Here is a 16,664-nt window from a genome sequence, read left to right on the forward strand (position 1 = left end):
CGTGATTGGCTGCCGCCCTTTCGAGTAGGGCATGAAAACCTGCTGAATCCTCAGTCGGGGATGCCCGTGCATTAAAAGGCTGCGGGTCCTGCCCCGCACCTTGGGTGTTCTGGTCACCAGTGTCATCAAATGAATCCGGTTGCACATCAGGTTCATTGATTGGGAAATTGTACTGGTCGTCCTCATCATACCCCTCACCCTCAGAGTGGTCTGGGGAGGGAGTAGGGCTCCGTCTCGGAGGAGGCTGGATTGGTTCCGTGAGGCCTGAGGCGTCAAGGGGCACCCTTTTCTTCTTTAGTGGAATGACATAGGGGTCCACTGGCTCCGAAGTTATTTTCCTCTTATAGAGGATCAGTTTGCCTGTGTCAGCGTCGATGAAATGCGCCGAATCGTCCTCGGATTCGAGCACCTGACGTGGAAGTGGGCCAGTCGGTGAAGAAACCACCTGTTTCGGTGCCGATTTGGTTGAAAATGCCTTGGGCGCCTCCTTCGGCGGCAAAATAAAGAGAAGTTTCCCAGACGGCTTCTCTGGAGTGTCTTTCCGCGGCTGCGTTGATGGTATCGGAGCCGACGGGGCAAAGGCCTTTTCCCTGATCCTTTTCAGTGAGTCGGCAATGGGGGACGGCACACTCACAGTTTGTGTCGGCGCCGACGAGGATGGTCTGATTTTCCCCTCGGATCCGACGTCCTTGTGGGCCTTGTGCGTCTTGGGCGCGGATCCCGTCTGTATCGCCTCCGATTCCTGCGTTCGGGGCACAGACTTCTTTCCGTGTGCCTGCGTAGCCTCCTTGGAGCCGACTTTGGTGGGTTTTGACGGCGTCGGAGCCGCTGTCCCGTGCCGACCATCTTCCTTGGAGGACCCCTCCTCTGGCGTCGGTTTCGATTTCGCAGCATCGGAATCGACGGACTTCCTCGACTTCTGCGGACCGGAGGTCGACGGAGTCGATGGGGTAGCAGGCGCCGACGGTTTCACCGGCACGGCAGCCATCTTAGGGACACTCGAGTCCTTAACTTTCAGTTTCGATTTCGGGTCGGCCATTTTAGGTGTTGTCGATCCCGATGGTTTCGGTTTCGAAACAGTCTGCCCAGCAAGTAAGTCCGTGGCCGGGCCCGAAGGCGGGGCTGTGGCTTGCGGCAACGGGTCTTGGGTAAGGCCGACAGGCGATCCCGTGTCCCGGTCGGTATCCTCGTAACCTTCGGGGCAGAGCTCGTCCGCTGAGCTATCCGCCGCGGCCCCATAAATCTCATCGTCGTCTCCTACCTCGTCGACGTATTCAAGGCCTGGACCCGCGACTCCGTCGTCGTCTCCCGGATCCGCCTCGACCTCCGTCCCGGGTGGGGAGATTTGGAGATGATGACCCTGGTCCTCTTCGTCTTGGTCGCCGAAGATGTTCTCCGGATCCGGTGCCGCTTGTTTAGCTTCCATGCGCACCGCGCGCCGAAGCTTGAGAGTCTTCTTCGACCGGAACTGTGCACAGGCCTTGCACTTTCCGTCGTCGTGGTCAGGCGAAAGGCATTTGTTACACACGGGGTGTAGATCGATGTGTGGGTACTTGGACCCACAGAGCGGGCAGTACTTAAACGGGCTCCGCTCCATGTCCGAAAAGGCTTGCAGTCGTGTCGCGATGAGAAGGCCTCAAAGTTCCGAGAGCGAAGAAAACTCCGCTTATTCCGGCTCCAAGAGACGGAAGACTCGAGACCGTGCGCAGACAATACCGACGCAAGAAAATCGAGGCCTTTTGGCCGCTAAAAGTTAGTTTTACTTGGTTCCGACAGTAAGACGTCGAGACCACATCCGAACCCAATGGCGGAAAAAAACAATCTGGGGATGGAGCCGATGCCCATGCGCACTGTAGTCCAGGGGAGGAGCCACCTATCTCAGGATACTTCGAAGACTCTTCCAGGACAACAATGTGCAATCATCCGAGCCCAACACTAGGCGGCGATCTAATGCTAAGATATGAATTTAGCAGCCCACATGCCTCGAACATCATGTTCATGGTAAGAAATGAAAATAGCGATAGTATCATCTAAACCTATGTTTTCAACACACCTCTATAGTCAGTGTTTTGAATACATATCTTGTATTTTATCCAATGCAGGAATATTTCAAAGTGACACATACTATTGACATGAATCTATAACTGAAGAGGTGGTCTACCCTATTGAAAATATCAGGGTAAGAACACCTATGTTAATCGTAATAATCAAAGTGGCAATAACCGTCATGTATGGTTATCATTTATGGAATACTCTCTAACACATTTGTTTCCAAGAGTAAGTTAGATGAGAGTCAGTCCGTGTAATTTAAAATTTTAAAAACTTTTGTGATTTTTTCTCCTCTTGCTTTTCTTATTCTTTGTTTAAATTTATGTTATAGCTATAATTCCAATTCTGAGAGTGAGTAATATGTGCTGCTCTGCTAGTTTTTGGATCACTACTGTAAGAAATAAAGTATCGGAATAAGAAATGTGATTTAGAATTCATTGATGTTTTCACAGGGCAATTTAAGTTATAGTGGTTATGTGATGTACAATTAAATTGTGAGATAGACTAAGGAGATGATACAAACGTATGTCATTTATCATTACAGATACCCATCCATGCAGTGGCTATAATTTGTCTATGAATATATGATTATTCTGCTCAAAGGTCCTGAGGAAGGTGGTCTTAACCCACCGAAACGCGTCGACCTTGCGTAATAAATTCGCATCACAATCTGCGATCCCTCAGACGCAGAATAAGGAGTGAATGTAGTGTGAATGAAATAGTTTGCTTCAGGAAATTGTAAGATTTGTTTAGGTTTGTTGGTTTTTTCTGCATGGTATGGTTATGTTTTTTATTATTCTAATGAAATAGTGTATGTTTTACTAAATGAATTGTGACAATTTGTAAGTAAAAAGAAGAAAAAGATGAATGAGATTTTGTACATAAAAAAATAATAAAAATTACCAATATAAAAAAAACTAGATGTTGTCACCCTGTGTTAAATAATACTTGTCAAAACTTAGAAGTTGTCAATTCTAGAATTGTGCAGGTCGTGAGGGAATATTTCTATATGCTATGATTAAACATTGTTCAGAGAACATCTCCCTCTGAGTAGACCTTGTCCATAGACTGGCTCCCTGGGAGTGTACACTGTCTAGAGAGTTGCTCCCTGGGAGTGTACACTGTGCAGAGAGCGGCTCCCTGGGAGTGTACACTGTCTAGAGAGTTGCTCCCTGGGAGTGTACACTGTCCAGAGAGTGGCTCCCTGGGAGTGTACACTGTCTAGAGAGTGGCTCCCTGGGAGTGTACACGGTGCATAGAGCGGCTCCCTGTGAGTGTACGCTGTCCAGAGAGCGGCTCCCTTGGAGTGTACACTGTCCAGAGAGTGGCTCCCTGTGAGTGTACACTGTCCAGAGAGTGGCTCCCTGTGAGTGTACACTGTCCAGAGAGTGACTCCCTGGGAGTGTACAATGTGCAGAGAGCGGCTCCCTTGGAGTGTACACTGTCCAGAGAGTGGCTCCCTGGGAGTGTACACTGTCTAGAGAGTGGCTCCCTGGGAGTGTACACTGGTTAGAGAGCGGCTCCCTGGGAGTGTACACGGTGCATAGAGCGGCTCCCTGTGAGTGTACGCTGTCCAGAGAGCGGCTCCCTTGGAGTGTACACTGTCCAGAGAGTGACTCCCTGGGAGTGTACAATGTGCAGAGAGCGGCTCCCCGCGAGTGTACACTGGGCAGAGAGCGGCTCCCTTGGAGTGTACACTGTCCAGAGAGTGACTCCCTGGGAGTGTACAATGTGCAGAGAGCGGCTCCCCGCGAGTGTACACTGTGCAGAGAGCGGCTCCCTTGGAGTGTACACTGTCCAGAGAGCGGCTCCCTTGGAGTGTACACTGTCCAGAGAGCGGCTCCCTTGGAGTGTACACTGTCCAGAGAGCGGCTCCCTTGGAGTGTACACTGTCCAGAGAGCGGCTCCCTTGGAGTGTACACTGTCCAGAGAGCGGCTCCCTTGGAGTGTACACTGTCCAGAGAGCGGCTCCCTTGGAGTGTACACTGTGCAGAGAGCGGCTACCTGTGAGTGCACACTGTGCAGGGAGTGGCTCCCTGTGAGTGTACACCGACCAGAGAGTGGCTCCCTGTGAGTGTACACTGTCTAGCGAGTTGCTCTCTGTGAGTGTACACTGTGCAGAGCGTGGCTCCCTGTGAGTGTACACTGTCCAGAGAGCGGCTCCCTGTGAGTGCACACTGTCCAGAGAGTGGCTCCCTGTGAGTGTACACTGTGCAGAGAGCGGCTCCCTGTGAGTGCACACTGTGCAGAGAGCGGCTCCCTGTGAGTGTACACTGTGCAGAGAGTGGATCGCTGTGAGTGTACACTGTACAGAGAGCGGCTCCCTGTGAGTGCACTCTGTGCAGAGAGCGGCTCGCTGTGAGTGTACACTGTGCAGAGAGCGGCTCCCTGTGAGTGCACACTGTGCAGAGAGCGGCTCCCTGGCGGCTCCCTGTGAGTGCACACTGTACAAAGAGCGGCTCCCTGTGAGTGCACACTGTGCAGAGAGCGGCTGCTTGTGAGTGTACACTGTGCAGAGAGCGGCTCCCTGGCGGCTGCTTGTGAGTGTACACTGTCCAGAGAGTGGCTCCCTCAAATCTTCCACAGCGGCACTGATTTCTGCAGCATCCCACCGCTGCCCTCATGGTCCACCACCGCTAAGACCTGCGGCCCACCACATTCGAGTCTGGCGCCCCCTGCTGACCTGTACTAGGAAGGCCGTGAGGAAGCGCAGCACTTCATAGTTCTCCTCTGGCAGCGTCTGCAGGGTCTTCCGCAGGGACTCCAGGCGGCTGTTCTCTTCAATGTCTGTGGAAAGAAGAGCAGGGATGAAGAACAGCACACTCGATGGGAGAAGCGCGTAATGTAGCTCCTCGCTCAGGACACATTTCTAAACCAGGATTACAGGGGTATATTACACATCTGCCAGGCTTCAACCCAATAATCAAAATAGGTGCAATAGGGACAACAAGATCACACATGGGCAAATCATAAGACAGCCACCCACATATAGAGCTCCCAGGATCCTGAACAGGAAACAATGTGCTGGTTTTGTTGACTTTCAAAGGACCTGGAAGGCGTATGCCATAATGAAAGAAATGCACTCCCAGGCAGAGAGAGTCCAGCAGAAGACACTCCACGGGTGGAAAAATATGCAGGTCTCTGCCCAACTCAATGCAAGGACTTGGCAGGTTCAGAGGAAGCGTCCACCAGCCGGGAGCTGCTGGAGGCGGATAGCTCAGTTGTATGCTCTAGGTTGGCCCTTTTGTTACCAATAGTGCTAAATCAAAGCACCCAAAACACTGCAAGGCGATGACTTGTAGAAATATACTAAAATGCCATTAAAATGGTTCACCGAAGACAAGTCATTTCACGTAGCCGAGGATTCGAGCATGGAACGGCGAGTGATTCAACGGTGAGTCTGATGGTGCTGCTTTTGGGTTTGATAGCTCAAGTTCTGCGTCTTGTCCACACAGCCAGAGACTGAAACTGGATTGCTTGTTGCAACAGATGATTACATCTGTAGAGCATTATGTGAAGGACCAGGTCACGAATGTAACGAGTGGTGTGTCGTGAGTCACCCGTTGACTTTGAAGAGACATCTCTTCGAAGAGGTTTACATTTGGAGAAAAACGATCTTTCTCATCTAATCTGAAGGCGGTGGTGGATAAATCAAGATGCACATCCCAAAAAAAAAGGTTTTGAAAAGGATATCGATGCAAGATTCATCTCCTGAAGTCATTAATGACCCTGTTATTATCCAGGGAGCTAATAAAAATCAATATTCTTTAAAGAGGGCATGGAGCAAGGCGTGAAAACCTCTGTTGTGATTTTGTGCCTTATAGAAACGTGTTGGGTGCGCTGTCCAAGATGATCTAGATTTACACAGGATAACATCACACAGTAACAGATAACTGGCAATCAGCCACTACATTATTTCAGGATGGGTTAATTGCCTAGTTGATGACAAAGGGTCAGTTAATAAATTGTGTTTGTGACATTGTTCACACACCTTATCTTTTTCCAACTTCACCCATCTTTCCCACTTCATATTTTGAGCGAACTTCTTATTGAATATGCTACTTACCAGTATGCATCTGTTCTTGGCATGTAGGGCTGCTGACATTCATATCTATAGCATAGATCGCCGCCTAGTGTTGGGTCCGGATGATTGCACATTGTTGTCCTGGAAGAGTCTTCGAAGTATCACGAGATAGGTGGCTCCTCCCCTGGACTACAGTGCGCATGGGCATCGACTTCATCCCCAGATTGTTTTTAGCCATTGTGGCAAAGATGGAGTGTAATAGTGTAAGCGATGGCCATGCCTAAGAGTAAATACAAGAAAAGTCTGCAGCCGCCACAGGCGCCGGGGAGGAGGGCGGGCGATATGAATGTCAGCAGCCCTACATGCCAAGAACAGATGCATACTTGTAAGTAGCATATTCAGTTCGAGGCATGTGGGCTGCTGAATTCATATCTATAGCATAGAATACATAGCAGTCCCCCCATTAACGGCGGCCGCCTGTGCCAGCTGCAGAAGTCTGAAATAGTGTTTTAAGAACAGCCTGTCCAACAGCTGCCTGCTGCTTGGAGTGCACATCTACACAGTAATGTTTAGTAAAGGTATGTGGTGTAGACCATGTGGCTGCTTTACAAATATCTTCCAAAGGGATATTACCAAGGAAAGCCATAGAGGCCCCCAACTTGCGGGTGGAGTGGGCTCTGGGAGGGACCGTTAAGGTGCGCTTAGCCTTGTGATAGCAAATTTGAATACACTTAACGATCCATCTGGTTATACCTGCTTTGGAAATGGGGTTGCCTTTGTGCTGGGCCGAAAAGGCAACTAAGAGCTGTTGTGTCTTTCGAAAGTCCTTTGTCCTATCAATGTAGTACATTAACGCTCTTTTGACATTAAGAGTGTGGAGCATCCTTTCTGCTACAGTTTCAGGGTTCTGAAAGAATGCGGGCAGTTCGATGGCTTGATTTACATGAAACTGCGAAACTACCTTAGGAAGGAATTTAGGGTTAGTGCGCAGCACTACCCTGTTGGAATGAATTTGAATAAATGGCTCCTGGACAGTGAGCGCCTGTAGCTCACTAACACGCCGTAGAGAGGTAATGGCAATGAGAAAAGCCACTTTCCATGTTAAGAATTTAATCTCACAGGAATGGAGAGGCTCAAAAGGTGGGCCCATCAATCTGGTGAGGACCACGTTGAGGTTCCACATGGGAGCTTCAGCCCTTCCAGGAAGGCTTTAATGGCAGGCACCCTGAAAACAGAGAGATGCTGCCTGTTTTGGAGATAAGCCGCTATGGCGGATAAGTGTATCCTAATGGAAGCATATGCTAGATTGCATTTGTAAAGATGTAACAAATAGCAGATGATATTAGGAATGGATGCATCTAGCGGGTTGATGTTGTGTTCTGTACAGTAAATGACAAACCGCTTCCATTTGGCTGCATAGCAAGCTCTGGTAGTAGGCCTCCTCGCCTCCCGGATGATGCCCATGCATTCAGGAGGCAAGTCAAGGTAGCCAAATTCTAAGACCTCAGGAGCCAGATCGCCAGGTTGAGCTGTTGCGCATCTGGGTGCTTAATGTCGCCATGGTTCTGGGTCAAGAGCCTGGGTGTGAGGCGCAGCCTTTGATGCGGTACCACGGAGAGTTCTAGAAACGTGGTGTACCATGGTTGGCGTGCCCACGTTGGAGCAACCAGGATGAGAGTCATCGAGTGTTGCTTTAGCTTTCTTGCCACCAGCGGTATGAGAGGTGCTGGGGGAAAAGCGTACGCAAATCTGCCTGACCAGTTCATCCATACCGCATTGCCCTGCGACTGTGGATGAGGGAACCTGGCGGCAAAGCTTTGCATTTTGCGTTTTCCCTTGTGGCAAACAGGTCTATCTCTGGATGACCCCACTGCTGGAAGTACGGGTGGAGCACCGATGGGTGTAACTCCCACTCGTGCATCTGGTGGCTGTACCTGCTGAGCAGATCCGCCATCTGATTGTCCTTGCCCGGGAGGTGTTGCGCCATGAGGAAGATTTCCCTCTGAATGGCCCACTTCCACATGCTCTGAGCCAGGTGAGACAGCTGTGGAGAGTGTGTACCTCCCTGTTTCTGGATATAGTACATTGCTGTCATGTTGTCCGTCCGGAACAACACGACCTTGTCGCACAGATGTACTTTGAAGGACTTCAGTGCCATGAAGATTGCCATCAGTTCTAAGTAGTTGATGTGCGTCTTCCTTTGCTGCGTCGACCATAGTCCCTGCACCATGTAGTGGAGTACATGAGCTCCCCATCCCTGGAGAGATGCGTCCGTTGTCAGGATAATCTGTGGCACAGGCTCTTGGAACGGTCGGCCCTTGCAAAGGTTGTGTGGATTCCACCAATGCAGAGAGTTGTACGTCTGACCGGTCACCAACACTAGGTCTTTCAACTGTCCGTGAGCCTGATTCCACTGATGTGCCAAGCATTCTTGGAGCGGACGCATATACAACCTCGCATGCGGGACTATGAAGATGCAGGAGGCCATCATGCCTATCAACTGCATGAACACTCTCGCTGGAAGTGAGTGTTGCGGTCTGAACCTTTGAATGAGCGACTGTATGTTGTCAATTCTCACTGAATTCGGCTGAGCCGCGGCTGCCAGAGTATCTATCGTCGCGCCCAGATACTGCCGCACACATGCCGGCTGAAGGTGCGACTTAGGATAGTTCAGTGAGAAGCCCAAACCGTGAAGGAGATGAATGGTGCGGGACATGTCGGTGGCGCACTGATGGTCCGACTTCGCCTGAACCAGCCAGTCGTCCAGATAAGGATAGACATGGACGTTTTGTCTCCTGAGGTGCGCCGCCACTGTCGCCAGACATTTCGTGAACACTCTGGGGGCTGTGGTCACCCCGAATGGAAGGACCTTGAATTGGTAATGCAGATTGTGAACCTGAGGTATTTTCTGTGGGATGGGTGGAGTGGGATGTGGAAGTAGGCATCCTTGAGATCCAAGGTTGCAAGGAAGTCTCCCTGATTGAGTAAGGGAAGAACCTGCTGCAGGGTTAGCATGTGGAAGTGTTCCGAGAGAATATATTGGTTTAGGGGCCTTAGATCCAGAATAGGTCTGAGGGACCCGTCCTTGTTTGGGATTAAGAAGTACAGGGAATACACCCCCGTGCCTTCCTCCTCCACTGGCACGAGTTCTATTGCGCCTTTTTGCAGCATGGCAAGAACCTCCTGCTGCAATAAGTGCAAATGCTCTGCTGACATAGGACGGTGCTTTGGTGGTATGTTGGGTGGAGTGGAGGTTAGCTCCAAACAGTAGCCGAAATGGATACGTTTCCTGACCCACCTGTCTGTGGTGATGGACTTCCAGACTGGCAGCAACTGCTGGAGTCTCCCCCCGACAGGTGTTGGATGGTCGGGGGGGCAGTGACAGGGAGTCACTGTTTGTTGGTGGCAGAGGAACGGGAGTTGTTGTTGCCTCTGCCTCTGCCCTTGGCGCTGTTGCCCCGGTGTCCTCCTCTACTCTGCTTGGTGTACGAGGATTGCGCCCCACCTTTATTGAACTGTGTCTGCTGTGACATTTGGCCTCTGTTAACACCTCGATTGCCTGAGCGGCGAATAGTGTTCCCTCGAAACTGTTGGGACTGGAGAGCACCCATGGACTTGGCAGTTTCTGTATCTTTCTTTATTTTTTCCAGGGTGGTATCCACCTCTGGACGAAATAACCTGTCAGGGTTCACTGGCTGGTTGAGGATGGTTGTCTGGATTTCTGGTTTAAAACCTGAGATTCGGAGCCATGCTTGCCGTCTGAGCATTACACTTGTATTAATAGGTCTGGCCGCAGTGTCCGCAACGTCTAGTGCGCACTTAATGGAAGCGTTAGAGATGAGCTTCCCTTCCTGGATAAGCATTTCCCCTGCTTCCTTATATTGGTCGGGCAGATGCTATAACAGGGTCTCTAGGGTGTCGTAGTGTGCCCTGTCGTATCTTGCCAATAGCGCCTGCGTGTTAGAGATATGCCAGATATTGGCCGCCTGAGCTGCTACTCTCTTTCCTGACACCTCAAGCACTTTCGATTCTTTGTCTGGGGGAGGAGCTTCACCGGTGGTCTGCGAATTCGCCCTTTTGCGGGCATTAGAAACTACCAAAGAGTCCAATGGCAACTGGCCCTTGATGTAGGTAGGATCGCCAGGTGCCGCTCTGTACTTCTTCTCGATTCTAGGGTTGACTACCCTTGACCGTGTGGGTTCCTTAAAAATGTCCACATGCTTGAGGACCCCCTTTAGCATAGGAAGAGTCTTGACAGTCTTTTCAGCAGTTGAGAAAGTGTCAAAAAGGAAGTCCACTTCCACAGGGTCAGCATGTAGTTCCACGTCGTGGTTCTTGGCTGCCCTTTCAATTAAGGCATTAAATGCCGCAGAATCCTCGATGGGAGAGGTCTTAACATTGTACACCTGAGGGTCATGGACGGTGTGCTGATCCCCTTGGTCACCTGCCCCTATCCAGGAGTCCTGTTGTTCATCAGGCTCTGTGTTAGTTGGAAAATTGTACTCCTCGTCCTGTTCCCCCGCATCTCCTCCATCAGAGTAAGTGGGTGAGGGTGTAGCACGCCCTGTAGGAAGTATGGGTTCGACCAAGACTTGAGTTTCAGGAGCAGGCCTTTTGCGCTTTAAAGGAATAGTATATGAGTCCAAAGGCTGTGAAGCTGTGATTTTCCTCTTGTAAAGCAGGAGTTTTCCGGTGTCGGCATCGATGAAATGCTCCGACTGCTCCTCCATCAAGGGTGGTCGATGCGTCAAACTCCCAGCCGGGTGAGTTGGCTCCGACACCACAGAGTCCTTGGGCACCGACCGAGGTGCGAAGGCCTTCGGCGGCAACGTGAAGAGTAGCGGCGCCGAAGTCTTTTGCGTTGGTGCCGCTGGCGTCGGGGTGGAAGGTGTTTTCGGGTTCAACGCTTTGTCCCTAATTCGCTTGAGGGAGTCCGAGACTTGCTTCGTAAAGGAAGCGGACGGTTTCGTCGACCCGACAGTCGACCTCTGACCGCTCCCCGGTGAAGACCAGAGAGTCGATGACTCCGGCTTTTCCGAGCGTGGTGTAGGAGCACCCTCCTTAGGTGCGCCACGATCCTTGTCTTTGGCCGCAGACGCGGACGGCATTGGTTTTGGATCGGCGGCCAGAACTACCGGCGTCGGTGTCCCGGTCTTCGGCTCGACGCCCTTGCCCGACGGTGGCTTTATGGCCTTCGTGGACTTCGGCTCGACGGTCTTACTTGACTCCGAGTCAGTGGCCTTCTTTGGCTTCGGCTCGACGACCCTGACCACTTTTGGCCCCGTGACCGGGTCGACGGCTTTCTGTGGCGTCGACCGCCTGGACACCTTGGAAGATGACTGCGTCGATAGGGGAGCAGACGTCTTCGGTTTCGATGGCGCCTCGGCCATTTTTGCCTTAGCCGACACCGATGGTTTCAGTTTCGTTTTCGGCAATGGCGGCTCCGCCGAAGTGTCCGTAGCCGGGCCAGAAGGCGGGGCCGTGGATGCTGGTATAAGGTCTTGGGTAAGGCCGCGTGGCGATCCCTCGACCTGAGCCTTTGTAAATGTCCGAACGGGGCATAGCTCTTCCTCGGAGCTATCTTCCATGGCCCCATAGGCCTCGTCGTCTCCTACCTCGTCTACATCGAGGCCTCCGACATCCGCGTCGTATTCGCATTCGATGTCCACCGTAGGAGGTGAAATCTGGAGGTGAACTTCTTGGTCGTCCGCTTCTTCGGCTTCGAAGATGTCCACCGGTGCTGGGGCCGACTGCCGGGCCACCATGCGCGCCAAAGCGGAAGAGTCTTCGTTGAGCGAAACTTCGAGCAAGCCATACAGCTTGTCTCATCGTGGTCCGGCGACAGGCACTTGTTGCACACCGGGTGGACGTCGATGTGTGGGTACTTCGATCCACACACGGGACACTTCTTGAACGGGCTCCGTTCCATGTCGTGCTGTTTAGGGTCTTGCTGCGTCGACTGGGCCTCAATCACCGAAGAGTCACACGACTCCCTGGAAATCCAACTCGGGAACAGAGTCGGAATAGAACCGGGGTCCCGAACGCAAACAATACCGACGAATAGAAAAAGGCCTTCGGGCCTTGAAAAGTTTAAATCGATTACGAACTGGAGATAACGAAATTACATCCGAACCCAATGGCGGAAAAAAACAATCTGAGGATGGAGTCGATGCCCATGCGCACTGTAGTCCAGGGGAGGAGCCACCTATCTCGTGATACTTCGAAGACTCTTCCAGGACAACAATGTGCAATCATTCGGACCCAACACTAGGCGGCGATCTATGCTATAGATATGAATTCAGCAGCCCACATGCCTCAAACATTCACACACGTATAGCTTAGTGTCTCTTTGCTGAATAACACATTTGTGTAGCACACACAACAGCCTCTAGAAGCAGGAAAGCTCTCTGACCTTATCTTTCCTGAAATAATGCAGGTGAAACATGAATCTACATAGGCGAGAAATACTCTGCACTCAGCTTTCAGCTCCTGATGTACTGCTGGAACTTGTACACATTTGCACAAAAGCAGAGTAATTCTCTGACCTTATTCTTGTTTTCCATTGATAATACTGGTGCTGTAGGAATCTACAAAAGTGGAGAGATTCTGTGACCCACCTGTGAGCTCCACAGATAATGCTGGTGCTGTATAGATCAACATAAACAGAAAGATTCTCTGACCTGACTAACCATCTAAAGGTACTAGTAGTACTGTACAAATCTGCGTAAACAAATTCTCTTATCCCACGCTTGTGCTTGAAATAATACTGATGCTGTATAAACTGCAAAGGCAGGGAAATTCTCTAACCCCACTCTCAAGTGATAATACTGGTGCTGCATAAATCGATATGAGCAAAGATATTCTCTGGCCGTGCTCTTTCGTTTCGTTATAGTGAGTAGTGCTGACCAAGTCCTAACTTTGCAAATATATGCTACGGGGATGTTACCCAAGAAAGCCATGCCGGTTCCTTTCCTACCTGTGGGACATGCCCAAGAAAGTGTGGGACGTACAGGTTTGGACTTTGCAGAGAAAGTCTAGATGCATTTAACAATCCAACTTGCAATGCCTGCTTTATATCAGACAGACCTTAAGTGGGTTTAGCAAAGGCCAAAGCTGATTGGTCTTTCAGGAAGGTTTAGTCCCATCATATAGTACACTAACACCAGTTTCGCTTCTACAGTGGGTCATGCTCTTTCCGCTTAAGACTCCGGTTGCAGAAATCCACAGGCAGCTTAAGTGCTCCATTTATTGCTCCACCAGGTTGATCATATGTGTCGCTCCCCATAATGACCCCCTGTGTCAGAGTAGGAATGGACTCCCTCCTCTGGATACCCTGGTGGAGGGGATGGTGAGTAAGGGCATGGTGGAGGCAAGGGTGAGTGCCTGCATGCACAAGGCAGTGGAGGAGGGTTTGTAGCCTTGTCCTTGTGATTCTTAGGAACTAAGTGCTGAGGTTTCCTAAAGGCTAGTTCTTCCTCGAAGGCGAGCCGCCGTTTCTTAATTTATGAAGGGAAATTACTCACAGCTTTCCCTAGGGTGACTTCTCGGAAACCTTTCCAGTCCCAGGGTGGATAAAAAAAGCCACTTGTGTCTGGCCTCCGGTTCTTCTGCTGGCCTTTCAAAAGCGGGTGCCTCAGTTCCCTCCGATATCTATGAAGAGGGTCTAGTAGTGGGTCTTGCGTACTGCTTCGACACTGACTTAGGCTCTTACGATGGAGCATTGGCGGCCTTCATGGGGAAGGTGTCAAGGTGTGGTGGTGTTCGACTCCTTTCCTTCCGAGCCTGCTTGACTCTAAAGTCTTGTCTTGGGGTTGACCGGAGCCCGAAGGTGGCAGTGCACCATATGCAGAGGCTTTGTTTGATGCCCAACTCCCTTTGGAGCTGTGCTCTGCCTCAGCACAAGGGCAAATACGAGGGTGAGATTTTAACCCCTTCGACGCTCATGACGAGCTGGGCTCGTCATGAGGTAGCCTCCTCGCACGCTCATGACGAGCCCAGCTCGTCATGAATAATGTTTTTTTTTAAAAATAAGCACAGGGGCAGAATTTCGCTAGCGCTCATGTGGTTAAGTAGTACTCGGCACCGAGGTGGTACCTACGGTGACCATCGGTGTTTGTATTTGGTCCCACAGATCTCAGCACTGAAGGACTTGAAAATAACCTGGAGTCCTTGAAAATAAGGTCTGTGGGCTGGGTGTCAGCTGGTGTGATGTCTTGACATTGGGGGTCTTGTTTGCCTGAAGTATATGCAGTCTTGGCGGATGACTATTGCTTCTTCCTTAAGTACACACAGCATCTTTCTCTTCTGTACTTTCAAGCCTGTTTGCAGAGTAAAGCAATACAGAACAGGAAGCCTTGTTGTGTTGAGGGGGATAGACAAAGGCTGCAGATGCTGTGGTATCAGCCCAAGGGTACTTGACGCTGCACTTTTGACAAAAATGCAAGAAAGGTTATGCAGAATGTGTCAATCTTGGAGCCGTTACTGACGACGTCTGAACCCTTTGGTGGAAAAAACAATCGAAGGGTTTAGTCGGTGCCCACGCGCAGTGTGGACTAAAGCAGGAGTTTCACACTATCACGTGACTTGAAGCTTCTTCAAAGGTAAACAACTTGTAATATCACAACTCCACAAGAGGTGCTTCAGGGTGCCCAACTCCCCACACCCCCTCCAGCATCGGTCGCTAATGTGAGGGTCGACACAATGGACACTCCCTGGCATATAATACCAATAGGTGGCCACCTTGGTCATTGTTTCTGTGAGGCCTGTATGGTACGCTGAGTGTCGAGCCCTATAATAAATTCCGGTCCACTCTATGGGAAAGGAATCGACCCAACTCCCGCTCCCACCTTGCGCTCCCAGCTGTTGTAAGTGTAGGTGGAGGCCGAGAGCACGTGTTTCAACATCTATCTTTTAGAAAGCATCTGCATCATCGCTGCAAGAACCCGCTTGTTAGATACAGTGTGGAGATCTATTCTGGAAGCATCAAATCAAGAATTTAGGCAACTCAGAGGAGAGTATGGGCTTCAAGAGGGAGAAAGATCAGAACAAGGAAGTGAGACACTGGGTTTCGTAGTCCAAAACTAGGAAAGGTAGCTCCAGACTACTAACACCATTTCAGAAATTGTTTAAAACCCACACATATCGACTTGAGCCATATTTATGATTTATAAAATATTGAGGGAGACAAAAGAAAACATATGATATCAATTCGAAACCAATGAAAACAAATGTGACGATTAATTTCAATGTGGACCACTGAGATCAGATACTAAAGAGAGACTAAGAGCGCAAGGAAGGCAAACTCTGACAATATTGTTGAAATGTCTGAAGCGAAACACTTGGTCTACATAAACTTAAAATGCTTGCTGTAGGTCCTTCAGGGAGTGGAGGGGAATACGGTTATTGCTGTTATACAAATTATATCAATGTGTAAAACACTAACAGCCCTAGATGGAAAGTCCCATTTAATTTGCCCAGTTACTTTTTATATTCCGCGCTCCGGCGCCGAGGCTGCACACCCCCTCGTCCTCTAAAGGGTACTTATTCATGGCCATATCTCGTCCACGCAGCTCCCCCTGAGCATGCTAGAGCACGGACGCAACTGAAATTATTTCGTTGTATTTCTGGTTTGGGAGGTGCCTGGCACCCGAGAGGGCGGGCGCCATTGTTGGTGTACCGCCAACCTGCTTTTACTAATTGTATGTGTTCTTTCACAGTTTAATTTATTTTAGTATTTTGTTTACCAGTAGCAACACCCTACAGGGGAGCCTGTGGGTGCTGCAAGGGTTGCTGGGCTCCAGTTGGAAAGCCCCATTTAATTTGCCCACTTACTCACCTACAGACTCTGCCTCCTCTCAGATTCTATCCAAAATTGGACCTGCCTTTCTCCCCAATCTGCCCAAAATCTTCAATCTTTCGTTATCTCAATCCACCATACCTTCACTCTGGAAAGAGGCCATAGTCAGACCATCCTAAAAAAGCCTACCGCCGACCCTAAACAGCTCTCCTACTTCGGACCAATCTCTCTCCTACCCCCGTTTGGTAAAGTCATGGAATCACTGGTCAATAGCCAACTATCCAAACACCTAGAAAGCAATAACCTGCTGGACCCCTCTCAATCAGGGTTTCGGGCTTTTCACAGCACCGAAACAGCCTTACTAGAGATGGTCGAAAACATCCGGCTCTCTCTTGACGCCAGACAATCCGCCATCCTGGTCTTACTTGACCTGTCGGCGACTTTCAACACCATCGCCAATGGCATAATTTTGGAGCGCCTGCTGCAGCTTGGCGTCGAGCGCCCGACACTGAGCTGGCTCAAGAGCTACCTGACAGACCGATCATTCAAGGTCCACATAGGAGCCTTCACCTCCAGCAGCCAGCCCATTGACAAGGGTGTTCTTTATGTTTCTTCCTTAGCCAAGATAATCAAAGCCTACGGCTTTGAAACAGTGTCATACGCGGATGACACACAATTGCTAATTACCCTTGGACCCGATCCTACCGACACTAAACACAGATTCAAGCAATGCATGATGGCCGTTAATGACTGAATGACTAACAATCATCTTCTATTTAACGCAAGTAAAACAGA

The 16,664-nt window shown here is 50.2% G+C and overlaps 1 protein-coding gene across 1 annotated transcript in view; it reads right to left on the reverse strand.

Moving 5' to 3' along the window:
• Nucleotides 1-16,664, reverse strand: part of ARHGAP1 (Rho GTPase activating protein 1) — a 174,675-nt gene that overhangs the window by 11,276 nt on the left and 146,735 nt on the right. The window contains exon 13 of the mRNA XM_078684421.1: nt 4,733-4,836. Within this exon, the coding sequence (XP_078540547.1) occupies nt 4,733-4,836 (104 nt within the window). The remainder of the gene's footprint in view (nt 1-4,732; nt 4,837-16,664) is intronic.

This window comes from Lissotriton helveticus, chromosome 3_2 (assembly GCF_964261635.1).
Source record: "Lissotriton helveticus chromosome 3_2, aLisHel1.1, whole genome shotgun sequence".
Taxonomy (NCBI): Eukaryota; Metazoa; Chordata; class Amphibia; order Caudata; family Salamandridae; genus Lissotriton; species Lissotriton helveticus.